Here is a 26,690-nt window from a genome sequence, read left to right on the forward strand (position 1 = left end):
AGAGGCAAAATAGACACTCAGCCAATGAAATTGTTTCTTTTAGTTTGTACCGTTAGGAGAAGTTAAGGCTGGATGACAAAGAGTCTAAAGACAGTGGCCCCAATAATATGTCATGATCTCTTGCTCATTTGCTGGACCTGAGCCAGTTTTCAGACTCAGGCTCAGCCAGATTCCCAGGAGATGAAACCTTGCAACACCACAGCAAACATACACATTAATGATTCCATAGGTCCTTTCCAAAGGAACCCACAGTCATTTATTTGGAGACACGTATACTGGTGAAGAGGGACTCCCGAATGTTTGATGTTAGAACACAAGAGTCCAAGCTGACATGATACCCAGAGAACCCAAGGCTCCTCATGACCCCCTATTCTAACTAGTGGGGCTTATGGGAGCCAGGTAATAAATAAAGTCCTGGCCAAGTCTGGCTTACGGTGTGCCCACTGGGTCTGCAGATACATCTAAAGGTAAGCTCTTCAGTCCCTGAAAGTATAATTAGAGTTGACGTGCTTGTTAGTTGGATCATTGGGTCTTAGGCTTGTGCAGCAAGAACTGTTGTAGTGGAGAAGGTCAAGTAGAAGCCTCTGAAACTGCCCCATCCCCAGCCAAGACAATAAATACAAAACAAATCACATAGTGGGGGGATTGTTGATATTAGTGTCACACTGAGGGACTAAAGGATGCAGAGTAGTAGCTCCCATGATGTCTCATTCAATTCAATAGTTGGCCTCTGCAGAAACCTAGTGGACCCTGGGGGATGACTATAAATTACTGCGAACCCAATCAAATATTGGCCCCAATTCAAGCCACTGTGTCCGTTTATCTATTACAGCAGAATTGATGTGACCTCGGGGACATAGTATGTAGCCTTGATTTGCTGAGTGCATCCTTCGCTATTCCCTTCAGAGAAGAGGAGGAGAGATTATTTGCATGTTTATGGGTAAATGTAAACATATGTTTACAATTTCCCAAGGCTGTGCTGACTCCCTGACCTCTGTCATAATATAGTCCAAAGGGATCCAGATCATCGGGGCATCCTGAAGGATGTCACATTTGATCCATTATTTATGGACGATATTATGCTAATCAGGCCATGTGAGCAAGAAGTGGCTAGCACGTGGAAGGACTTAAGACATGCATGCCTCAGGGGATAGGAGGTAAATCTCAGGAAGATCAGAGGACTGTCACATCAGTGGTATTTTTAGGGGTCTAGTGATCAGAGTCCTGCCAGGAAACCTCATCCCAAGTAAAAGACAACATATTCCATCTTGCACCTCCCACCACAAGGAAGGAAGCCCAAACTTGGTGAACATCTTTGGCTCTGGAGGCAGCAAACACCACCCTCAGAAATACTGCTCCAGCCCATACTCCAAGTGGCATGAAATGCTTTGTCAACCCTAAAAATAAAATGGCAGGTTATTTTTTACCAGCAAAATGCGTTTTGGGGGGAATAGGAGAGAAATTGCAATTCAGGACAAGCAAACTCTGCTGAACCACAGGCAAGTTCAAAGAGACGGGTGGGGGCTGGGGGAAGGTCAGCTTTTATTAGGTTTCAGGAGGAAATTGGAGAGGCTTGTTTTAAACAAAAGTTCATTGGAGAAGAACAAGTGTTGGAGGTTGTGGCAGGTTCTCACTGCCACATGGGGTGGTTGCTGCATTGTTGCTGGGGCGGGGAGGGATCTTCTTTCTTTTTTACTTAAAAGTAGGAGAGAAACTCCTATGTGGAAAAACGCCTCCCCTTGTCCAGATAATCCTTATCTCCCTTCCCGGGGCTGCGAGGTAGTCCGTGCAGGACAGCGCCCCCTTCAGGGCTTCCTGGCTCCATCTCAAATGAGGAGTTCACAGCTCCTACCTTGGAGCCGGGAGCAGGGCAGGGCCCTGCAGGGCCAGGCTGACCTGTAAGCGGCCAGGTCAGAGGTCGGGGTGTTGGGGAACGATGCTGTATGGAGCTCATGGTCAGTCCCAGTGGGAGAATCGCAACCTAACCCCCTGGGGTTCTTCTGCACAGCCCTGCCATCTGCACAGGAGATGGATGCGTCGTTGATAAACGACTCCTAGTGTGATACGGGCCCGGCCGAGATGTAACACCTGGACGCCGGATCCCAGATGACTGCCCATCATGAACCGAGGGCTATTACGGCCACGGAGTCATGCAGTCAGGGAGGCCAGCAGCAGCTCATCGTAAATGGGAAGTGGTATGGCTGGGACCGAGGCCATGGGGACGTGGGGCACCAGCAAGCTGCACGAGCACGCGGGCCGGCCCCTCACTTCGGCTGTCTTGTTGCACGAGCATCCCCCTCCCTCCGTTCATGAAGGGCCACACAGGAGCATACCTGATAAACCACATGGCAGGAGCCAAAACCCAAGTTTCAGTTACAGATGAATTGGTTCCATATGTAGGTTCACGGCGAAGTGAACGGAGTGGCCCTGAAGAACAGTGGCAAGAGAAAGTCCTTCCAACAGGCAGACCTTTGGGCAGTGCCTCTGATGTCCTACTTTGTGCACAGGGCAAAGCAGCCAGACGTTAGAACATGCACCGAGGCCTGGGCGGAGAGAAAGTGGAAGATTGGTCGGAGGCACGTGGATGCACGTGGGAGTGACATCAGGTGTGAAGCCCTTTGCCTCACATGCTAAATCCCACTGAGAGCGCCCTCTGCGGAGGAAGCCGTCAGTCCCCAAGCAGACAGAGGGCTTGGCTGTCTGACATCAGCCAACTCCAGGCACTGGCCACCGTGGTGCTGGCACAAGGGACATGAGGGAAGTAGCCACAGTCGGAGGGATGGGACCACCATGCCTGGGCTCCCACAAGCAGCATCGGCTCCTCCGAACCCAGGCTGAGTTTGGCCTTGTTGCTCATGACCATCCACCCTGCCAGCAAGAGAGCAAACCCCTAGCCCGCCGCAGAACACCATCCCTCGGTGGCAAGTTAATTACTGGGGGTCCCTTCCATCCTGCAAGGGCTCATTATTCACGATCACAGGACAGTGTCTATTCCAAAAAGCATCATCATTAAATAATCCCAACCGGTAAGAAATAGATTTCAGTTCCCAGACTCATCACTCCAGACGGATTGTGAGAGAAGCTGTAGTTGATCACGGTTTCCTGCAGTGACCTATGCCAAGCTCTTGGGCTCTCCTCCTATGAACTATGAAATGATCCCCGGGGATTCTTTCCCCTGCGCTTTTGCCAGCAGTCCCGTCCATGAACTTAAACCATCTCAGCACTCGCCTGATCGCCTTTGGGATGTCTTCTGGGTTTGGAGGGCTGTGAATGTCGCTGGATTGCAATCTTTGCTATCAGCTAAATGATGGTGGACGTTGTAAAAGCCTGATAATGTCATTATAAAATGATTACTTGTGCTATACAAATACTTTCTTCTCTTACCCTTTGGAAGAGTGACAAGTCTCATAGTTCACCTTCCTCTGTGAATTTCTAAGTGATCAAGGAGTGGCGGTGGCAATCCAGGTGTTTTTAAACAACGCTTTCTTGGGCATGCAGGACTTGAGTTAGGGATGGGGAGAAGGACTGTGTCTCTCCTGCTAATAACTAGGCTAGAACAAAGCTTGCAGGGGCACCTGGGTGGCTCAGTTGGTTAAGCGTCCGACTCTTGGTTTCAGCTCAGGTCGTGATCTCAGGGTCCTGAGGTCCAGTCCTGCATTAGGCTCTGTGCTGAGCGTAGAGTTTGCTTGAGATTTGCCCTCTCCCTCTGCCCCTCCTCCCTCCCTCTCTCTCTTTCTAAAATAAATAAATGAAATCTTTTTTAAGATTTTTAAATTTACTTACTCATAAGAGAGAGGCAGAGACACAGGCAGAGGGAGAAGCAGGCTCCAAGCAGGGAGCCCAACACGGGACTCGATCCCGGGTCCCCAGGATCATGCCCTGGACTGAAGGTGGCACTAAACCGCTGAGCCACCTGGGCTGCCCAATGAAATCTTTTTTAAAAAACAAAGAACAGAAAAGCTTGCATATGTAGGTAGAGCCAGCTGAAAACTCGGCAGTGATGCAGAAGGAGGAATGCGAGCTTTGAGGAGGGCCACCTGGATGCATAAAGCATCGCTACATATTGCTCTTAATTTATTCATTAGAAAACATGTTTTGGAGACAGAAGAGATCAATACAGATCGTGTTATAGCACAAATAGCTTTCCCTGCCTTGGTTAGCTTCCTGATTTCTGATTTTTACTTCAGTGCGTCTGTTTAGCAAATGACCTTTGCTAAATTTGGGATTGGAGGAACTAGGGGAGGGGGGCAGAGAGTGGGCAAAAACACTTCCCATACCTAACATTTGGTCTACGCGTTATTTCGTTTTCTTTCTGGAGTCTGGGACCTGGAATCAGAAGGTCACAGTGTCATAAACCTATATAAAGAGGCTTCCTGTGGCTTGATACTAGGCAAAAAAAAAAAAAAAAAAAAAATTCAGTTACACTCTCAAGAGGAGTAGCCAGTACAGTGTTTTCTCCCCCATAAAGTTTCAGAGAGGGAGCACTTGGCTCCGGGTCAGGGCTCTGAAAACTGGCCCCAGACTTTACAACTAATTGGGCTTTACTATGGCTTACCTCTTTAGTAATCAAAAAGTCTCCAAAATGTTCAAAAGGAGATAAACTAGACAAAAATATCCTTAAGGCTGTAAAATGTCCGCCTGGTTTATTAAACAATACAATTTGACCATTTTTTAGTTTAAAATACAAAATCAATCTGGACATGTCCTTAGAGAAATTGATTTATTTTTCATCTTTCAGATGCCAAAATAATCAAGTGGCAAAAAAAAAAAAAAAAGAAAGAAAAGAAAAAAGAAAAAAGGAAAAAAAAAGGGCAAAAGAACGAAAGGAAAAAAGAAGAAAGAAGAAAGAAAAAAGAAAGGAAATAGCAGGCTGCTGAATAGAGGAAAAGCTTCAGAAAGGACTGTTTTTTGAGGCTGTGATCATTAAATGACACCTGCTCTCTGTCGCTATAAACTAAGCTATTAACATTATCTATTAATATTATCAGCTGACATTTACTGAGAATTTGCTACACGCAGGGAACTTTAAGTTACATGGATTGTCACACTTAATCCACAAACTTTATGAGGTAGGTGTTATTATTTCCTGTTTTCAGATGAGGAGAACAAGGGGTAAAAACGGTTAAGTAATCTGACCCATATCACTTTTCCAGTACAAAGTAGGGCTGGGATATTAACTTGGAAGGAGTCTTAACTCCAAAGTCTATGGATCAACCGCAGTGCTCTAGTGCTCCCGGCGGAGCGTTAACCCTCTCTGCCACCATTCAATTCTGGGGATAAGGGGAGCCATCACGTACAGTTCTTCAGGTTGTGCACTGCGTCAGCATGCCACAGCTAAGGGGATGCCATTTCCATGGTGCATGTATTCTAACTTATAGGAGAGGCTACAGGTGTCGAAGATCTGGGCCGTCTAACCACGTCCTGGGATAGTGGCACACACCGCTCCGCACACAGTAACTGGCATACACACGTGCCCAGGACCACCTCGGCCCTGCCACACCTTGGACATCCTACAGTAATGCTTCTTTTCCTCTCTTATTTGCTGTCAGTGACCCAAATCCTACCCATAATCTATCTCCAAACCTGGAAGGGGGAATGCATAGGTAATACATGCTGCCATCTATGGTCACGGCGCAACAATATATCAACTGCCTTGATTTTTCTAAAGAAGAAGTGCCCTTTTGCACTGGCCTACGGGTGCTACAGTGCCCATCAGGGGCCCTGGTGAGAGTCCCTCACCGGAGTCTACAGCACCTCCATCCCTTGGAGCATCTTAGTTGTCATTTGAATGTCAGTTTAAAACCAACAGAGGTGGGATCCCTGGGTAGCTCAGCGGTTTAGCTCCTGCCTTCAGCCCAGGGCGTGATCCTGGAAACCTGGGATCGAGTCCTGCGTTGGGCTCCCTGCATGGGGCCTGCTTCTCCCTCTGCCTGTCTCTCTCTCTCTCTCTCTCTCTATCATGAATAAATAAAAAATTTTTAAAAAAATAAAACCAACAGAGGTAGGCATTACATCTTTTAAGAGGAAGAGAACCCACCCCTGATGTGTTTTCCAAAGCGACATATTGGGGTGTTTTTAAGCATGTTGTCCTCCTGGATGGGCCACCACTTGTCAGTGCTGTCTTTCCATGGAGCCCGTCTCATTTCCTGTATTGTGCTCGCTCTGGAGCATGAATCGGGGACTACCAGGCACGCAATTGACCTGGAGCCCGTGACCCAAACTGGCTCTCCCTGGCGGCCGAAGGGGCCAGGCCAGCAGAAGGCCCCCGCTGTCCAGCCAGCCTACAGGGGAATTCCTCTCCCAAATTTTCTCCCCTCCCCAGATTGTTGGTTGCATTACTTATCCTGAAGGGGCCAGTTACACTGGGGCATCCTGAAAGATCAGGATGGGGCCTTGGGCAGGAGGGATAACGAGAGGTTGGAGAATGTAGATCCTTGACACCTCGGTCGCCACCCCTGGAAAAGTTCTGCGAGAGTAAGTGACAGCGAGGACCACAAGGACCAGCTCCTTCCTCGACCTAGAAGCGGAGGCGCGGGGTGCAGCGACTTGCTGCAGGTGCAGAGCGGCGAGGGGCAGAGAGAGCCCCTCTCGCACTTGGAGCTTCCACTGCAGCTCCAGCTGCTTTCCAGCCCCCGGTGCTACCTTCTCAGTGTCAAGGCTAAGGAGAAGAAGCTAGACGGTGTTCCAACACCAGCATCTCAAAAAGACAGACAGACAGAGAAGGAGAGTCCGGGTGGGTCTTATCTCTGGACTGAGATGGCTGCAGAAGCCTCAGCTAAGCCAGGAGGACAGGTGAGCCTTGGCTTTGTCCCCGGAGGCTGGGATCCTGTCTCCCCGGGGAGGGGTGGTGACTCGCAGCAGCAAGTCTCACGTGTGCAGTGGGGGGCCCTTCCTGGGGCAGGCGTGTCCCTCCTGCCTCCCCACTTTCCTGCTCACCCTGATGCGCGACTCCCCGAGTCACGTAGGACCCACACATGTCACAAAGAGCTCTGGAGCAGGATGCATTGCTCTAGGTCATTCTATGGTTCGATCAGCCACAGGCAGGGCCAGAGCTCCTGAGTCCTGCTTCTGGGCTGCACTACCCGACTGGGCTCCTTGGCTTTCCTGTCGGCTGTCCCCGGGGGCAGAGAACAGGAGAGAAGTGGCCTGGGGGGACCGGAAGGAGGGGGCAGTGGGGATTTGGGGGCGCAGTCCCCCAGCCGTGCTGGAGATGGGGTAGATGCGCTTCCCGGCAGGACAGGAGGGGGGTGCCGAGAGCCCCCACCCTGGCCCTCATCCCAATCCCAAGGTCCTGGGCGTTACTCCGAGGCCTGCAGCCCCAGGCTGCTGAGCTGGGGCGCCTGGTATTCCGGAGAAAGGCTTTCGGAGGTCACGGGCGGGGCGGGTGCCTGGGCGCACTTCCTGCAGTGTCCCCCTGCCAGCCTCCAGTCAAGGCCGATAACCCGGAGGCGCTTATCTCGGTCCGAGCTTCCTCATTGCCCCTCGGGGCAGGTGCCTTTGCTCCTGAGCCTGGAGATTGCTGCCTCCCTGCACTGGTGGGGGGGCGGGCAGACTTTGGCCTCGGCCGCGGAGTCAGCACCCAGCGTGCTAGAAAAACTTCGCCCCACGGACCTGGGCTTGGTGGGCGGTAATCAAACAGCAGATTAGGGCAGCGCACCTGGCAGAGGCCGCCGGGGAGGCAGGCGGCCAGCGGGTGGGCGGGGGCCTCTTCCAGGGCCGCCCCCTCGGGGCTCCCTCGGGGCCAGCGCCGGCCTCCAGCGACCCCCCTGCTCTCGCCCCCCACCCCCGCCCCGTCTCCTTAAGCCTCCCCTCCTCCCCTACTCTGGCTGGGCCCAGGGGAGGTGACCGTCCTCTGCCCGGGGCCAGACCGCTGACTGTGCACCTGTTCTCAACCTTAGTGAGGTAGGGAGGAGACGGGAAGGACCCCAGGACAGCCAGCTCCCTCCTCCCTCCCTCCCTTCCTTCCTCCCTTCCTCTCTCCTTCCTCCCTTCCTTCCCTCCTTCCTTCTTTCCCTCCTTTGCTCCTCCCTCCCTCCCTTCCTCCCTCCTTCCTTCCCTTCTTTCCTTCCTTCCTTCATCTCTCCTCCCTCCTTCCCTTCCTTTCCTCCTTCCTCCCTTCCTCTCTCCTTCCTCCCTCCCTTCCTCCCTCCCTTCCTTCTAGGTCCCAAGAACCTCAGGCAGTACATAGATTTCAAGCACAGATTTGGGATCGGTCAGAAAGCAACCGTGAAAACCCTAGGGGAACGCGGATGAAGCAGGCATTTCTAATCAGCACGCGATGAAAGCCGGCCGGTGGGGACGGGCAGGGCGTCTGTCGCAGGAGTGGTCAGTCCTGCTCCCGAGAGCCCGCGGTGCCCCCACACCCTGCGGCCTCCTGTCCCAGAGCCATGGGGTAGAGGGGTGACACACACACGCCCACCCTCGAGTCTCCGGTGGGGGAGATCAGCATTGGCCCAGGGGACAGGGAGGGCTTTCTAGAAGTCCTGGAGAAGAAAGAGAATGAACTAGGGCCCTTGTGCAATTGCTCGTCCGTGAGCCAATGTTTAAGTCCTTGTGACTGACCGGAGGCACCCCGCCAGCAAAGCAGCAGGCTCCCCCTGAGGGAATCAGCTCTTCTTCGGCCAAAAAGAAGGGGTGGGGGGGCGGGAGCTGCTCCGTCCCTGCACACTGCCCGCACCCCTGGCACAGTCGAGTTCCAGTTGCACAACGGCCCCCTGACGCACTTGCTCGTTCCCCGGCCAGGAACCCAGCCCACGAGGCCCCACCACCCAGCCTGGGTCCAAACTGCAAGCCTGTAGCCTTTCCATGACACAAGTCTCCCCTGGATTCCCAGCTCCGCCGCGTGGGTGCAGGGGCTGGGATCCTACAGAGGGAGCCCCCCCTCTGCTGAACACAGAGACCCCAAGGGCAGGGACGCTGGAGCCTGGTATGGGGCCCCCGGGCCAAACACACATGCTTCGGAGCACGGTGGAGTCCGCGTCCCGCGCTTGGTTAGGCACGGCCCACCCAGCACAACACTGCGCCAGCGGACGTCCTGGAGTGAGAGAGGGCTCACCCCAGGTCTCCCTGCTGCTCACCCCAGCTTCTCACTGGTCCCCCTCAGGCTTCTTCAACTATAGTGCTTTCTTTGCAGGTCACCAACCGGAGGGCAGGATGGAAAATGCCCGTCCTCCTCATGGTGTGCCTATTGCAAGGTGAGACCCCAACACAGCCCCGGTTCAGAGCTTCCAAAACCAGCCCCGTGGCTTCCAGGCCGCAGGGATGCGCGGCGGGCCACCCAGCTCCCTCGGCAGTCCGGGCCTACCCCTGGCCTTCCCTCCTGGGACCCCAGGCCATGCAAGATCCAGGGGGTGGTCAGGTCTGGCTCCAGGGGGAATGAGACAGGCAAGAGCTCCCCAGAGAGGGCATATGCCTGCTTTGGTCAGTCCTAGAATAATCACTGTTTTGACATTTCCCAGTGTCTCTGCTCTCTTCTATTCAAATTGCTGACTGAAAGTCAGCTGCGTTTGCAAGATAAGGGGTCCAGGGCATGAAGGCAACAGATGCAAGGTGCGCTGCTTGTTTCCACTCATTTGAAAAACAGGGATCCCGGGTGGCTCAGCAGTTTGGCGCCTGCCTTTGGCCCAGGGCTTGATCCTGGAGTCCTGGGATCGAGTCCCACGTCAGGCTCCTGGCATGGAGCCTGCTTCTCCCTCTGCCTGTGTCTCTGCCTCTCTCTCTCTCTATGTCTATCATGAATAAATAAATAAAACCTTAAAAAAAAAAAAAAAAGAAAGAAAAACAGCACCAGGCCCAATACTGGGGACTTTGAGATGCAGACCTGCCCTACCCCAAAGTGCTGAGTCTACTAAGAAGCTAGGTGGGTAGATGATAGTACATCTCTGCATCCACTGGTTTAGTCAATACACATCCACGGAGGGCCGACGACACACCAGCCACGGCGACAGTGGGGGGAAGACAGCCCTTGCCCTCCGGGTCCTGGCAGGCTGGTGTGGGGAGGCTGGATAGATCAAGGCTCAGATGACACATAGCCCTGTCTCTGTGCTGCGGTGTCTAGATTTTTTTTTTTTTTTTAGATTTTATTTATTTATTCATGAGAGACACAGAGAGAGAGGCAGAGACACAGGCAGAGGGAGAAGCAGGCTCCCCACGGGGAGCCCGATGTGGGACGCGATCCTGGGACTCCAGGATCACCACGCCCTGAACCAAAGGCAGATGCTCAACTGCTGAGCTTCCCAGGCGCCCCTGGTGTCTAGATTTTATTTTAATGGTAATGGGGAACCCTTGAGAGATGTAGTGACTGTTTGCCCAGAGCGTCTGGTAAATGGGGAACCCTTGAGAGATGTAGTGACTGTTTGCCCAGAGGGTCTGGTACCTAGAACCTAGTCCTGAGTACACGCTAAACAAATAACCATTGAATGAATGAATAAAAAAAAATGCTCTGGTAATACAAAAAAAAAAAAAAAAGGATTAATAATTATGTTTGGCCTATAAACAAATCAGAATTTTCAGGAAACGAAGGTTCATTTTGAGCAAGGACTCTCTGTGATATAATCATCCCATCTCTTTATTTCAATCTCCCATGCGCCCCTTTAAAATTTCTCAGTAGAAAAAAAAAGTAAATAAAATAAAATAAAACTTCTCAGTAGAAGGCAGGCATCCCCCTGCCCCCAGATGAAAACTCAGGCAGGCCCGTTCTTTTTCTGCTAACATGTTAACGTAGGTAAGAGTCCTGACTTAATTCCTCTAGGTCTCAAATCTGAATTTGATACTTTAAAGGATGTAGTTAAATGTTTTGGTCGGGACTTCTAACTTTCTTCAAAGACAAGCCCCCTCATCCACCCAAGGCCTGCAGTCAGGAGGCAGTGCAGGGGACATGGTGACTGTCTACTCTGTTCCTCTCTCTCCTCTCGTCCCCATGTTGGGACCCCAGCAGGGTCACAGGAGCAAAAAGGGAGGAGAGGAAGAAGGCAGGGAGCTCTTACTCCATGGGGGGGGGCCTCCAGCAATCTGGCCTGGCAGGGAGTTTAGAGCTGGCTCTGCCTCTCGTGGGTGCATTTGTGAACTTAGAAGGCCCCCTGATGGTCCATCTCCTCCCTTTGCCCCAGGTTCTGCTTTGACCCCTCCACACAGAAGACCCCATTTCAGATGCCTGTGGAATGGCCCTGTCCCCTCCGGGGCCCACCTCTGGGCCAATGAATCACTCACTCCTTTCTCGCCCCTCTGCCTGATGGAGGAGACATCCATCGCAGGTGCAACCCCTCTCCCTCTGCCCTGCCTCAGACCTCTCCTGCTCTCTCAGACCAAGTCTGTCTCCAATCCCTGGCCTCCCTCCATCTGCCGGCCCCCCTCGCTCTTCCCCAGGGGGGGCCATAGCCACAGACAACCGCAGGGAAATGATGGGGGAATGAACGCAGGGCACCCTAGGGGGGGGCACCACATTCATCCTAAAATGCTAGCTCTTTCCTTAATTCCCACAGGTGACTAATAAAAAATTCCAAATTACTTGGAATACCTACCAAATATATTCCAAATTATATATAATATAATATAATATAATATAATATAATATAATATAATATAATATATATACATATACATTAATTACATATAACTAAGAGCTACCGATCAGTAATCCATAAAATGAGTCTCAAAGGCAAGGACAATTTGGTATTAATAAAAGAAAAAAATGTTCATCGTGAGAGCTCATGTAGAATTCCTTTTCAAAATATTTTCTTTATTTATTTGGCAGAGAGAGAGACAGGGAGGCCATAAGCAGGCGGAGCTGCAGAGGCAGACAGAGAAGCAGGCTCCCTGCTGAGCAGGGTGCCCGACCCACGGGGCTCGAACCCAGGACCATGGGGTCATGACCTGAGCTGAAGGCAGACAGATGCTTTACCATCTGAGCCACCAGGTGCCCCCCATTAAGGATTCTCAATCAGCTTTCTCCTGAGCAGTCAGACTGCCCCATCCTGTTGACTAATGGGGCAGAGGGCCTCTCGTGTGTGCGCCCCGTAGGTCGTAAGAATTCCCGAAGCTAGGGTGTGAGCACTTACTCAGGGCCCCATCACGCTGTCCCAAGACGGTCCTTGTTTATAATCCTGAAAATTCTCTCAATGATAAATTGCCATTTAGCTTTAGTGATCGTGGCCTAGTTGGACGTACGTCACTTAATTAAAACTACAGTGAGAACATTGCTACAGTCGTGGCCTGTACGGCCTTGAGTCTCCCTATAACTAGACCTCAAGACATATGCAGCAGGCAGGCCAGCTCCGTGAGCGCGTGCCCTGTGCATCACAAGGGCTCCAGCCTCAGAAGACCCCTGGTTTACTGCCCTATTACCATAAAGGATGGGGGTTAATAGCCTCCGAACAGCGGGGTCCTGCATTTCCGTTTTGCACTGGGCTTTGCAATTCTGTGGCCAGTTCTGGCCACAGGATGTTATTAAGCTTAGATATTAAACTGAGCCTTCTTGGGGTGCCTGGGGAGCTCAGTCGGTTGAATGTCTACCTTCGACTCGGGTCATGATCTTGGGGTCCCAGGATTGAGCCCCAATTCGGGCTCCCTGCTCAGTGGGGAGCCTACTTCTCCCTCTCCCTCTGCCCTTCCCCCTACTGGTGTCCTCTATCTCTCTCTCTCTCTCTCTGTGTCAAATAAATACAATCTTTAAAAACAAACAAAAACTGAACCTTCTTGGTTTCAGAGGCCCTAGAGACATAGAACAAATTGATAGATGCCAGGCACCGACATCCCAAAGCAAGATATTTAACAGCCTGTGTAGGATTGTGGGGAGAGATGGCACAGCTGGTTGTGCGAGCAACAGCCCCCCCCCCCCCCCCCCCCAGCCATCTGAGGAATCCTGAGTGTGGCCACACTCCCTGTAAGAGCTGTTTTTGGAGACAGATGTCAGCGTGTTGTGCTCTCCTCCACCTGCCCCCTCCCCACCCCCAGGAGACAGACAGGAGGGCTTACTTCCCCCTTCACGTTCAGTCCAGCAAGAGAAGGAAACTTGTAGAAAGCTACGCAACACGCTGTCCCGTGTCCCAGCTTCTCTGGACAGCAGGACAAAACTATGCTTCCTGTGACCAAATGTGGCACCTATGAAAGGAGCTGGCGTGGGGACTCCGCCACAAAGGCCCCCCAGAAGGGACCATGACCACAAAAGGAAGGGCGGGTGGCCAGAAGCCATGGTTTGGTGGAGGTGGAGGAGGCCCAAAGGCCAGCAGGACAGGCACTTCTTACAAGAAAGGAACAGCAGCCAGAGAGCATGGGAAAGTCTGGGAGGCCAAAGTCCCAGGGAGGGCCCTGGACATGCGTGTGCCCAGAGATCAAGGCGAACAGCCCACAACTGTCCCCCCACCTTCCCCTCTGCCCCTCCGTATGCGATCCCCGAGGGGACACCGCGATTTTGAACAGAGGAAGGAGGAGCTCAGAGAGCCTGGAGTTGCAACCGGTCATCGCACTCCCCTGGAGATGCCATTCTCGGCCGGACCAGACTTTTTCCTCTCCGGGTGAGACGACAGAACCTACTGTCCCCAAAAGGATGCCTGAGATGCGTGAAGGAGCAGAGCCAATATGAAGAGAGAGTGAAAGGACAAGCTTTGCTTCTGCCCGCACCGGGTCAAGTTCGTGCCATTCGGTAGACAGGCCACAGCCTGGGTCAGGCGTGATTTCTGCCACTTGCCAGAGCAGACATGGTCCCAGTCTGTGCTTTGATGGGGGCACGTGACGGTGACATTTCTACAGAAGAGTGCCGGGTGCGAACATTTTTCGATCCTGGGTCTGGGGACGGCCCCTCACCAGGGGGACCGGGATTCTTGTGTTTGGGCAGCCTCCCCTCTCAGAGGAAAGCACCCCAGCCTCCCTTACCTGCGTACCCTCTCTCTTCTGCGGTCCAGCAAACCCACCACAGGCCTGCACATGTTGCCACAGGCTCTGGGTGGACTTGTGCAACCACACCTGGCACCTGGCACAGGACAGGTGCTGGCTAATAGCTGGTAAGAGTATCCTTGCATTTCTGTGTCTCAGATGGGGCCTTGGATGCAGCTCCATTCCATATCTTGGGGTGCTCCGGACCCAGGGGCTAAGCTCTGACATGTCCATATTGGTTCTTCTTTCTTCACTTTCATGAGGCCATTTTCCGACCTGTCCCCTCATTCCGGCAGAGCGCGGAGCTCGTGACTCCCCAAACGGTGACCACACTCAACGCCCCCTTTCCTCTGACTTTTTCCCCCTCTCTCTGCCTGCAGCTGCAGGTGCGTTGAAGGGCCCGAGGCTGGTGTCCGGGGAGCCTGGGGGAGCTGTCACCATCCGGTGCCACTACGCCCCCTTGACCATCAACATGCACGACAGGAAGTACTGGTGTCGCCTAAGCCCCGTGACACACATCTGCCACACCATCGTGTCCACCACCCACTACACTCACCTGCGCTACCGCGGCCGCGTGGCTCTCACTGACTTCCCGCGGAGAAGCTTGTTTGTGGTGACGCTGACCCAGCTGTCCCCGGATGACGTGGGGCGCTACCGCTGTGGCATTGGAAACACGAACAACATGTTCTTCTTTAGCATGAACCTGACCGTCTCCGCAGGTACGTGCTCACGGCTGGCGGGTCAAGTCCGGTGAAGGGAGTGCAGGGAAGGTGCAGGTGCAGGAGACGCTGCACGGGTCCAAGAGGGCTTTGCCCCCCCGGGGGCCGGTAATGAGGAAAAGCTGGGGGTAAGGCAAGACCTCTAGGAAGCAGGCTTTCATTTCAGAAAGAAATCACCTTCAGAAGGAAGGTAGATATTGAGAAACCCTTCCCAGCGGAACGCACGCGGGCCATCCCACCCGAGCTCCCCCATGGCTCCTGGCAGGCGTATTTGGGCAGGACTCGAGAAGGGAGTGAATCGGATAGTTTGGCCGCTTGGGCTCACGATGTCTCTTTGTTCAGACAAGCAGAGCAGGTGAGACACGAGCACGGAAGAGGCTCTTCCTGAGACCGAGCCCCTGAGCAGACGTCTGGCGCCTCCCAGGTCCATGCTCTGCGTGGAAGGTTCCAGAGAAGTGACCTGGAGCTGGGGACCCAGGGTCCGCAGAAGGGCGCCCCGGGGAGGGGGCATGGCAGGGAGAGGGCAGTGCCTGGGACCGCACTTGACTAAGCATCTGGCGAGAGCCCCACATGGCGGGCTGGGGCCCAGGGGCTGCCGGAGGGCTGAGGAGGGCATGTGTGGGCACCACACGAGGAGGAAGGACCAAAGCACATCAATGTTTGCAACAGGCTAGAGAAGACACCTGGTTTTCCCTAATTTTTTTATCCTATCCCACATATTGAGCAAAGGCTGCTGCTTCGTGAGGCCGCGTTCCTCGGAGCGAACACGTTAGGCCTGGCGGCCTTTGGTGACTCCTGTGGGCAGCCGGGGTGGCCTTCCCATGGGGTGTCCCCCTGCCGTTCGCAGGCCCTTCCGGCTCCATCCCCACGGCCACTCCAGCTGCCACTGAGCTCGTCACGGGACCCTTTGGAACAGCATCACCAGCGGCCAACAGACGGACCCCAGGAGCCACCCAGACCATAGGAAGACAGGGGACAGGATGGGCCGGAGTTGCTGGGACTCCAGGAACCACAGCTGAGGGAAGGCAGACCCTGGGAACAACGGGGGCAGGAGCTCTAGGGACGGGCAGCCAGGGAGCGGCCTCCGTCTGGGCAACGGTCCCCATTCCAGAGAGTCCGGCTTCAGCGATCGGAGGCGTGTCCGATACAACAGAAGATGTTTGGGTGTGGGACCCCAGAGGCTCGGTAGCCAACAGGGCTCGGCCCAGCGAGGAAGGGGGGGAGACAGCTACTGAGGCCGATGGAGCAGAGGAAGAAACAGAGAGGGTCAGAGCAGCCCCGGATGTAGCTGCGAAGGTCACAGGGACCTGTAGGCCATCAACTCTGGTCTCTGAAAAATGGGTGCAGGGAATCCTTCGAGAAGCAACAACTGTTTCTGAGCCACAAGCCCTGGGCTCCATTGAAGGAACTGCTCCAGCTGCAGGTGTGTGGACCCTGGGACCCACCAGCAGAGAGATGGCATCGGAGGAAGGAGCCACCCAAGGGGACCTAGACAGGCCTGCAGGAGACAGCGATCCCCAAGCCACACCGAGCCAGGCCCCAGCTGCTGGGTCCGTGAGGCCCTTGGGCAAGGGGTCCCCCATGAAGAGGTAAACTCCCAGACCCTCGTCTCGGCTGGGGCCCTGCCTCTGCCCCACTTTCCGCATGCTCCTCTGTGGGCTGACCTCTGTGCCCCCCTCCATCTGCTCACTCCTCTTTGTAAGCCCAGGACAGCGAAGGGCAAGGACCATCAAAATCACAGACCCTCCCTTGCCTGTTCAAGGGTCCTTGCTGAGAAACCCCGAGTATTTTCATGTGGTTCTCAAGTAAAATCTAAACATTAGGAAAACAGACTATTTAGGTGGAACCTTTGGGACTTTTTTAAAAGATGAGGAACAAAAAAATCTAGACATGGGAGGTCCTTGCTGAAGCCACAAGGAAGGATTGTGGTGGAGCCAAATGCCCAGGGTAGATTCCCTGACTCACTCAGCTGTTTCCCACTGGGGCACATGGTGGGGCCCGCACCCAGGCAGGGCAGACAGTAGTGACAGGGATGCAGGGCTTGGGAACCTGAGGGTGGGGTTCTGGTCCCAGCTCTTCTACTAACCTGCTGTTGAATGAGGGCAGCCCCCCTCCCCCACCTCAGCTTCTCACCTGTAAAGTGAGCAGCGAGGGTCAAATGCCCTTCAGTCTCCCATCCAACTCCAACCTCCACTCCCCTGTGCTCTTTCCACATCCCCCCCCCCCCCCCCCACCGGCTACATCTACTCCAGTGCTACTCCAGGAGAGAAAAACAAATCTTGGATCCTGATTCCGGTCTCTATGCTGTTCCCCGTTACGCTTGTGGCTCTTGGCCTATTGCAAAAGAAGCTCCAGAGAAAGAGGATGAGTGAGTTGAGTTGCAGTAGCCTCCCGGGGTGGGGGTGGGGGTGCAGGGAGTGCTTGTTCCCATCTGACACCTGGGGACTGGGTGGGGTCAGGGTTGATGCCAGGACCTCTGGATGTAGAAATGCTAAATTCTCGTCTGAGCCATCGAACCACTCCTGGTTTATCAATAAAATGGGGAAACCATCTCTGTACGTATGCCTCAGCGACCGCCCAGGGCTGAAGGAGAAGCTCTTCAGGGGATGGCAAGACATATGCTACCGGTAGGCATGTGTGCCACAAGAGCAATCCCAGCAGCAGGTAGCAGCAGGGCTGGGGTCAGATGCGGGAGCAGACGGCACTTGCGCCCCCTACACCGTCTGGCTGGGCATCTCTTCCAGCCCAGTTTTAAATACTCGTAAAAATGAGGGCTCCATGGTGTTTAGCGCTTCTGAAGAGAGGGTGAGATTTCTGGGAGCAAGTGCAAGAGGCTAAGTTGATCACACCCAGGACCCCAAGGGTCTGGCCCAACCCCTTTCAATCTAAGGGTTCAATTGCAACTCTTCTGGTGTCAGGAGTTTCCCAAAGTCTGTGGGGGTTGGGAGTCAGGGTTCCCAGGGAATCAAATTCAGTCCCCAGTCCCCTCACAGCATCCTCTGTATGTGTGCAGCTCAGGAGACAGAGAGGACTGCAGGGGTCACCTTGATTCAGATGACATATTTCCTGGAACTGAGCCTCCAGCCAGACCAGCTGCCTCTCATAGAAAGGAAGATGCTCCGGGGTGACTGTCCTCCCCAGGCCAGTCTGACAGTCCCGGAGAGGCACCCCGGACCCCGAGGAATAGAAGAGTAAGCTGCTCAGTCACCATGGGAGGAGAACCAGGACCAAACACCGTAACTTCAGCCTTTTCTCATCCTTCCTCCACCTGCATGAAGGGGAGCTAATGGAGCTGGGGCTCCATCTGGGGAGGCAGGGGTTAGCCATCCCTGGGCCTAGGAAGGTCGAGCATTTCCCACAGCCAAAGGTGATGCTTGACTCAAAAGATGATTCAAGAAAGGATTTATTAAACCCTGGTGGAGGTCCCCTGGGGAAGTGGGATTTCCATACCTGGGGATTTGATAATAGAAGAGGCTGCCAATTGCTGTGACATCTTAGCCATCGCTCCTAGCCCTCGCTAGCTGCCCTCTTTCCTGAGGTCTGTTAGCACTCGACCTGCTGCACACATTTAATCATATTCATGTACACGAGGCTGCCTTCTCAAGTGCATCCTAAGCTCCTTTAGAGCAGTAATCATGTTGGATCCGCCTCACTATGTCCCCAGACAACTTCCAAGTCAGTGGGGGTCCCAGTAAATATTTGTGACTAAAGGGCTGACCGGAGGGCATGGGCTCAGTGGCCTTTGAGATACTCTGAGCCCCCCCGCACTTGGAAGTTCCCCTGGTTGACTCCACCAGCAGGTGCTTTCTCCATGGAAACCAAAAAGAACAACCCCCATTCCTCAAATCATTCCTCCCCAGGAGCCCTCACTCATTATGCTCTAGACCTTTTGACCCAGGCAAGATTTTCTGGGGTTTTCCTAAATTCATGGATGAGGAAGGTGTTTTTCAGTAGATCCTCACCTTGTTCATAAAGCTCCACTTGTTCAACTGCTTATAAATCTTTGATATCAAGGACTGTTGATAAAGCTGAGACATGGTCATTTTAGGGGGAGGGAGGTGTTAACAGAGAAGGTGGCCAGAAGGAATTTTATGTGGATTCGGCTTTATGACCACTTCATCCCATGCCTATCGGGGAACTTGCCCTCTACCCTTGGTCCCAAGGCTCTTTTATTTTGTCAAATCTGTTAATCAGCTGTCTGAGCTTCATGTTTGGGCAAAACAGCCTTTGAGCCTTGGAAGAGAAAGAGAAGAAAGACTCTGATATCGAGTTGAGAATTGTCGGGTCGACATTTCCAGAAGAATCAGCCCTGCCTCCTCCCATGCTGCCAGCCACAGTAGAAACCCTTCATTAATACCTCCTCACAGCTGGTACTGAGCACAGACACTGTCCCCAGAAAATCATGGCAGTTTGGTCTTTAAGGTTGGTGAGAGAGACCCCATTTTTTTGGATAAGGGGAGGGGGGCGTTGAATGTATCTAGCCAAATGGAATGGTAGACTTTCAGAGCTCATAGATCCTTAGAGTCTAGGGGAAGTAACTGAGGCCCTGTGGGGAAAAGAATTTGGTTAAACCCAGTGGGTACCTGAGCAAGGATCAGAAAAGGGACCTCATAACCTTGATCTTGTGCTTTCCTCACTTTGCCATTGCTAAACAGTGTATCGAAGCCAAACTAATAAAAAAAAAAAAAAGAAAAATCAATGACACCACAGTCATCTTGCTCCAGATCGTTTTCATGAACGCTATCGCAGTGACCTACCCGAAAAACCTGCAAGAGGCCGAGATAGGACAGCCCCACTACCGCATTCAACCAATGAGGAAGCTGGCCCCGGGGTGTATGTAGTACAGCCAAGGTCACTTGGCCCATTAGAGGCAGGGTCAGGCCGAGAACTCAGGCGGTACAGGGTCATTCCACCCAACTAGTGTTTACCAGGGGCGTCCACAGAACGCTAGCTTCTCAAGATTGTGAAGAGGTAAAAAAAAAAAAAAAAAAGTTTCGGGAGATCAAACAGGTTTGGGACATGCTTGTTGAACAGTAAAAAGGTTCTTCTGTGTATGATTTTTAGGAGGCCCTAATACACTAAGGGGCATTGTGACTAGCCCTGGGGTGTGGAGGCACCATGACTGTTTCCCCGTCTGGGTGAAGCAACCTCCCCGGACCGGGTTCCTCAGATCGCTCTGTTTGGGAAAGCTGGATGCACTGAGAGCAGGGGCCTGCAAACTTTTTTGCGTAGAGGACCTGATGGTAAATACTTTAGACTTTGTAGAACAAGCAGCCTCTGTGGCAGCTACGCAGCTCTGCCGACGTAGCACCAAAGCAACCAGGGGCAACACGTGAAGGAAGGACTCTGGCTGGGAGCCAACACGGTTTTACTTACAGAGACAGGTGTCAGGCTGGATCTGGCTCTAGAGCCATGATTTGCCAATCCCGATCCCTGAACTAAGCCACAAGAGCATACAAGACCTTCTGTTCCCGCTCTCATGTCAAGGATCAGACCCCACTCTTCCTCATAAGCTTCCCTGCCTCCCCCTGACTACCCTTCTCGGGGACCTCTCCCTCCACCCGAGTCCTGTAACACTTTCTCTTGGGGTCCAGCAGCTAGGGTGCCCCGCCCGACTATCTCATCTTGGGGAAGTAGGGGACCCACCTGGCAAGGGTGTTGCCCAAGTGGCCGGAGTCAGGGGTGACTTCTGGAAGTAGAACCGGCTGCCACGTCAGGGTGCATTAGGGAAGCTGAGGCCTGCCAGGAGGAAGAGCCAGGACAAGTTCAAAGCGTCAGAGCAGAGCCAAGATTAGAGTCTCAGGGCCTACGGTTGGGAGCTTGGCAGAGATAAGATGTGAGTCAAACTCTCCCCTGGAAGGAAATGGGGGCAGCCCAAGTCTTTACAGCTCTTCTTTATGGCCTAACTGGTGCCTGGAGTGGGGCAGGAGTCAAACAGACGAAGTAGACCAACTTGGGATTGTCCGTGATTTGTTTTTCATTTTCTTTTTTTTTTCATTTTCATTTTTTAATTTTTATTTTTCATTTTCTATCCCCAGCTAGCAGGCTAGTCGCATCACTGTCACGCAGGGCAGGGAAACATCCATCACTAGGTTGCAATGAGGGAAGTCTTCATGGAGATTTCTTTTTTTTTTTTTTTTTTGAAGGCTGGGGCAATAATTTATTTTTTACTGGTGTTCAATTTGCCCACATATAGAATAACACCCAGTGCTCATCCCATCAAGTGCCCCCCTCAGTGCCCGTCACCCAGTCACCCCCACCCCCCGCTCTCCTCCCCTTCCACCACCCCTAGTGCATTTCCCAGAGTTAGGAGTCTCTCATGTTCTGTCTCCCTCCCTGATATTTCCCACTCATTTTTTCTCCTTTCCCCTTTATTCCCTGTCACTATTTTTTATATTCCCCAAATGAATGAGACCATATAATGTTTGTCCTTCTCCATGGAGATTTCTAATCCAAGATGCAGGGAGCACGGACTTTCCTGAGATCGAACAGATCCTCCCCGCAAGGGCGCAACTCTTCGTGCTGCGGCTTCTTGCTTTAGCAGCTCCACACAGCAGCCCCCACCCTCGGTTTTCACATTGCATTGGACGCAACATTTCCATCAGGCAGGTCTGATGATTCTCGCTTTACACGTGCAAACACTGAAGCCAGTTACACTCCTAGGGAGAGGGCAAGCCAAGAACTGAACACAAAGCCGTCTACCTCCATGGTTAAATCCTTGACCCCCACACTGCCCTCTTCCTCCACACTTGGGTCTATGCCCTGGCATCTGATCAGGTCCTTTCCTGTTTAACGTTCTAGAGCCTTCTTTGTTTTCCTCTGTTAGGCCTGTGTGTAGAAGGTTTTATAATCATTTCCAGTAACTTGTTTTCTTTGGTCACCCAACTGGCTTATTCCTATTCTGGCTAAATGAAGTATAAAAGTTCAGGGAGCTGGAACTGAGAGCTATATATTTGGTCACTACCCCGAGGTCTCACCGGCCTTGTGCTAGTAGAGCTCAGATCCTTAACTCCTTGTGAGGATATCTATCCATCGCAGGTGACCCGGGGCAAATGCTTGACCCCCTCCTCCCCCCCAACTTGTCAATGTTCTCCACTAAGATTTTGGGGGGTTTCTTCCTCTCCTCCAGCAGCCAGTGTGGTCTGGGAAATTCAGAATCAGCTTAAAACCAGTTTGAGTCAGACACAAAGAGGAAAGTATTTCCATGGAATGATCTATAATGCACTTCAGCCAAGTAGACGTGAATCGTGTGATTATTTTCCACTGGGATGGATACTCCAGGGCTAAGAGCTTGACAAATGTTGAATGGAAATGGAGATTCGACACACAAGGAAATCTGGCCCTCTGGCAGGGTCCAGCACCACCAAGCTCTCCCCTCCCCAGTAAGGGATGCAGCTTGGCTCTCGGGTGCTGGCCTTCTGGTGTGCTCCCTTCACTATCAGCAGGAGCATGAATGGTCACCCCGCTACCTGCTCTCCGAGGGGTCGGCTGAAGCCCAGAAGGGCAGCAGAGAGGCAGGAAGGGACACTATGCCACACTTCCACTATGGGGAAGCATGTAGAAATCAGGGACACTGAGGCACGGGGCCAGTAGGGCCATTATTCACGCCCCCCCCCCGGTCCCATTTTATTGGACACACATTCCTTGGTTAGCATCTGGTGTCTTCTGTGTTCCACCATTTCTAACCTCTGTCCGAGTTCCCAACCTTTGCTTATTTGCTGACTTGATCTAGATCTATCAGCTCTGCTCTGAGTCTAGAAGGTCAAAAAAGGGCCACTTCTCTCCCTAATGTTGTAAGTTCCTGCCTCCCTGACCCTGAGTATCTTAGCTAAGAGGAGGAGAGCCCGGACCTCCATGACCAAAGGCATTTTCCAAGTTGCCCTGCAAGTGTAGATGTTGCACTTTGGACAAGAGAGTTCAGGGAGAGGACATCGGAGAGTTTTGCTTCTTCAGAGCCTGGCATTGGAAGGACAGACTGGTGAGTGAATGCAACGGGCCTAAACTCTTCATTTTGCCAGCACATTACACCACCTGTGCGGCGCAGACAACTCAAAATTAATCATGGTTTACAGCACCAGAAAAAAGCGGATTGTACACCATTGCACAGATGGGAATGTTAAGGCTCCGATGGGCATGGGCTGCAGGGGATCTCCGAGGATATTTTTCCAGTGGCCGTCTGACAGGCAAACGGTGGGCTGAAGGCCAGGCTCGGACCAGGAACAAGGAAATTGCAAGTCCACAGGAGGACCCCAGTGGCTTATGAGAGGGGCTGGGCCCTGTTACCTGACACGCTGCCTGTTGACTTTGGATGTCTGCTCTAAAAGTCTTCCTCCTTCCGCCCCTGCCTGGCCAGGGTCTGGAGGTGGGAGAGGCCAAGAGAGCAGTGAGAGCAGTTTGGTAACCTCTGAAAAGATTTGTTCGTTTGTTCCTGCCTCTCAGAAGCAGAGAATGAAAGTCTCTGGGGCCCTGGATTGGCCCCGGGGAAACTGAGACAGCCTTTGGCCCACGGCCAACTTTCCACCCGGCTTCACTACCCCTTGCTCTTCACAGCAGGTTCCTCGGGGCAAGACACTCCGACTACAGTTTCTGCCTTCATTGCCCCACCACCCAAATGATGAAGACACCCCCCCCTTCCCTGCCCAGGAGCCTCTGAGGAAATGTTTTCACTCTCTGATTGGGAGTGAACAGAATTAGGGAAACAGGTGAGGGGTTGGACATCTGGGCCATGACACAGGGAGGCAGGTAGTCAGGGAGAAAGGTGGCTCAGTGAGTGTGCATAGGAGAAAGAAGAGCTCTGGGGCTCTCATGCGTATTTTGTGCAGGAAGCTGCCTGCCCCAACACTCTCCAGTGACCAGAACCACCTTCCTTCCCGCTCTCCACGTATCCACCACCCAGCTGGCCATCCTCCGGCTTGTCCCTCACAGAGGTTGTTCTTGCCATTGACATGACACTGGCCAGTCACAGATGTCATGCTCCCAGCTCCTTAAGAACAGCCTTGGGGAGCCTCTATGAAATCACCCAATAGCCAGGCAAATACAGAGTATTTATAGCTAATCTCCTCCCCCCCACCCCACCTACTCCCTAACAGGGAAGCTCACCTGGGAAGAGGTTCAGGCCTCTGAACATACGTCTGGGCTCAAGAACTCCCCCAAAGCCTACCTGAGCCCAACCAACTAGACTATTGGAGCGCCCACTTCCACAGTGGGACTCCTGGCACGACCACACTAGGGCCCATCCTCCCAGCCAGCAGCACTCAGCTAAGCACCAAGGGTAATAGTCCCTATCCCGGGGTTTAGGACAGGCGGGGGGAGCTGCCCAGGACAGGAAGAGCACATGCTGTGTTCCTGCCCATCGAGGACAGCTAGGCCCAGGAATTGCCAGAATGTTACCTGCTGCTGGTGAGGGGAGGGCTGCTTAGACATGACAATCCCAAAGACGGGGAGAGGGGCTTGATGTTTAGCTTTGGTGGATTCACTGTCACAATTCTATTTTTCAGTGATCGACATTGAAATGACTCTGTATGATTGGTTTGCTGAGGAATGCCGGATTTTGGGGCTGGCTGGCCTGGGATTAAACATTGACTCCAGATGGGGTTAAACATTGACTCAGCCAAAGATCTGCACATGGGAGCAGAGAATGGGCAGTAAACAGCAGTGATAGGCTGCTTCATCTGCCCGCTCTTATCTCGCTGGGCTGGCAAACGCTGCGTTCATAAGCGCCATCCGCAGCGAGGGACACCAGAATGCCAGGAGAGCAGGGGACGTCTGGGGAAGGAGCCCACCGCTTGGGCCTCCCCTTCTCTATGGGTAGCGGGGTCAACCCAGGGACTTGGAGGATCCAGCTGATGACACCAGCCCGTAGGGTTGGACCTGCACAGGCCTCTATCCTTGGTCCTCTCCAGTCTTCCCTGAATGCACTGAAGGTGCAAATCAAAGTCTGTTGCCGCCCGTGGAAGCACAATTCAAAAGATCCATCTGGAGAGTAGAGGCTTTGGGAAGTGGAAGAAACTTCCTAATGCTGGAGGACCCTGGTGCTTGACCGGTCTATGTCATTGCCTCATCGGGGCAACGTGGGCAAATCATGCCACTTCTCTGCCCTTGGTTCCTCCTCGATCAGCGGGAACCACTCTTTGTTCTGAGAGCCTAGGCTGCCCCATTCGTTTGAAGCTGAATCCTCAGCACCTACGTGATGCCAGCCCCTGCACATAATAAATATACTTAGTATTTGTAACAAATACACAGGGTAAGTGTAATTAGCCCCATTTTATACATGAGAAAACGAAGGCTCAGAGACCCTATGGAACTTGTCGAGGGTCCCCTGGGGCCAGCAGGTGGCAGGGCTCGGATATGAAGCCGGCATTCTGGGTCCCGTGAGCTATCCCCAAGCCGGCCCTGCCTCTCCATGCTGGCTACCGCCCAGCTGGTGTTGCTCCTTGGCAGCAGTGTGTGGGGTCGTGCCTCCTCAGAGAATACAGCCTTGGAGAACACAGATGCACACTTCTGGAATCTCCCTGGACCTCACGGTAGATGCTTGCAGTAGGCTCCAAAGTGGCCCCCCAAAGACACGGTCACCCCCCTGATCCCTGGAATCTGTAAATGTTACCTTATTTGGGAAAAGGGTCTTTGCAGATGTGATTCAGTCTAGGGACTTGAGATGAGGAGGTCATCCTGGATTATCCGAATGGACCCTACACACCATCACAAGTGTCCTTGTAAGAGTGTCCTTGTAAACAGTTGAGGCCACACGCGGAAGGCAACGTGAGCACAAGAACAAGACTGGGGTGATACAGCCAGGAGCCAAAGGCTGCCCCGGGGATCCCACAGCAGCCGGAAGCCAGGGGAGGCGGGAGTGGGGGGCTTCTCCCCCAGAGCCTCCGGTGGGAGCACGGCTCTGTCCACCTTGATTCCAACTTTGGGTCTCCAGAACCGAGAACACGTTTCTGCGGTTTCAAGCGGCCGGAGCTACAGCGATGTGTTAGAGCAGCCCCGGGAATCAGAGGCCGTGCTCAGCCGAGCCCAGACTCCCAGGACTGCAGAAGCCTTGAGGACCACGTGGCCCAGCCCTCCCATTTAGCAGAGGAAACAACTGCAGGCCTAGAGGAGGAAGCAACGTGGCCAAGGTCACTTGGCAAGTCAGAGGCAGAGCCCGAACCGGGACACGTGTGTTCCGAGCCCAGACCAGTACTCCTGCTGAGTCCCTTCAGACGAGAAGCCCTAGTTCTCATTATTGGTATATTCTTCTCGTGTTATTATTTCACCGGGGCGGGGGGGGTAGTTTAAACCACATGATGTGACGCGAGCTTCAGAAGGTGTGATTACTGCTCTCATCATCGTTAGTGCTGAGCTGGGCCGTTGACCCCTCCTGGCCAGTCCTTCCCCACGCAGGACAGGGAGGCAGGGGGGTTATGCTTTAGGGCCACTGAGTTCCTGATGGGGAAGCCACAGCGCCAGAGGGGAAGTTGGGGAGCTCCAATCACACCACCAGCATGTGGCTGAGCCCAAAATAAGATGCAGGGTTTCGACTTCCCGACTCTTCCCTAGGTTCTACTTCTGGTTTTCTCTTTGCCCAGAGCTGGATCGGTAGGCCAGGTGGGCTGTGCACACGTGTGTGTGCCTGACACGGTCTGCCAAGACAGTTTTGGGGACTCCTGGGAGCACGCACCAGAACGTGACCTATTCTCCCCAGTACAGCACAAAGAACCAGGGGTGGGGGGGATCTGGGGTTTCCAAGGCAGCCAGAGAGGTGACCATTTCCTGGGGGTGCCTCCCCCAGCCCTGTAAGCACTAACCACGTTTCGGCCCTAGCACCCAGGGGGCCTCCCGTGCCCCCTGCTCCAGTCCACACGATGAGATCTGAGTCATCCTCTGCTTGGGAAAGTGAGTTAAGGGGAACCAAGAGAACAGCCGGTACCTGCTGACTGGGTCTGGAAGGAGAGAAGCGCAAGAAGGGGGGCTTGTGGAAGGAGCTGCCACCTGGCAGGCCAGGCTTGCCCAAGCCCCGTGCCCCCACCACCCCCATCTCCCCTCCCACGTGCCTGCTCCTAGGCTCCCCTGAGATAGACTGCCCAGCCACTGTGCACCTGGGTGCCCCCCAAGCCCCAC

General features: G+C 53.3%; 1 protein-coding gene and 1 long non-coding RNA gene across 8 annotated transcripts; both read left to right on the forward strand.

The window, feature by feature from the left end:
• Positions 1-6,745: 6,745 nt before the first annotated feature.
• On the forward strand, positions 6,746-19,247 carry FCAMR (Fc fragment of IgA and IgM receptor). 7 transcript variants are annotated; one of them, XM_041761346.1, is made up of 8 exons: positions 8,746-9,039; positions 9,134-9,194; positions 11,109-11,252; positions 14,250-14,278; positions 14,498-14,588; positions 15,436-16,177; positions 16,841-16,956; positions 17,602-19,247. In XM_041761346.1, exons 1-8 carry the CDS (start codon positions 8,806-8,808, stop codon positions 17,781-17,783), a joined length of 1,599 nt encoding a protein of 532 aa, XP_041617280.1. In that variant the 5' UTR covers positions 8,746-8,805; the 3' UTR covers positions 17,784-19,247. The 7 variants fall into 7 exon arrangements, with proteins under 7 accessions (XP_041617303.1, XP_041617294.1, XP_041617288.1 ...); XM_041761360.1 differs by lacking the exon at positions 8,746-9,039 and adding an exon at positions 6,767-6,792 and having other exon boundaries at positions 14,250-14,588; XM_041761354.1 differs by lacking the exon at positions 8,746-9,039 and adding an exon at positions 7,554-7,902 and having other exon boundaries at positions 14,250-14,588.
• A 3,148-nt stretch (positions 19,248-22,395) lies between these two features.
• On the forward strand, positions 22,396-24,623 carry LOC121494684. The gene is made up of 2 exons (XR_005988845.1): positions 22,396-23,290; positions 24,086-24,623. It is a non-coding gene; the product is annotated as an uncharacterized LOC121494684 (long non-coding RNA).
• Positions 24,624-26,690: the final 2,067 nt, after the last annotated feature.

Source organism: Vulpes lagopus, chromosome 1 (assembly GCF_018345385.1).
Source record: "Vulpes lagopus strain Blue_001 chromosome 1, ASM1834538v1, whole genome shotgun sequence".
Lineage (NCBI taxonomy): Eukaryota > Metazoa > Chordata > Mammalia > Carnivora > Canidae > Vulpes > Vulpes lagopus.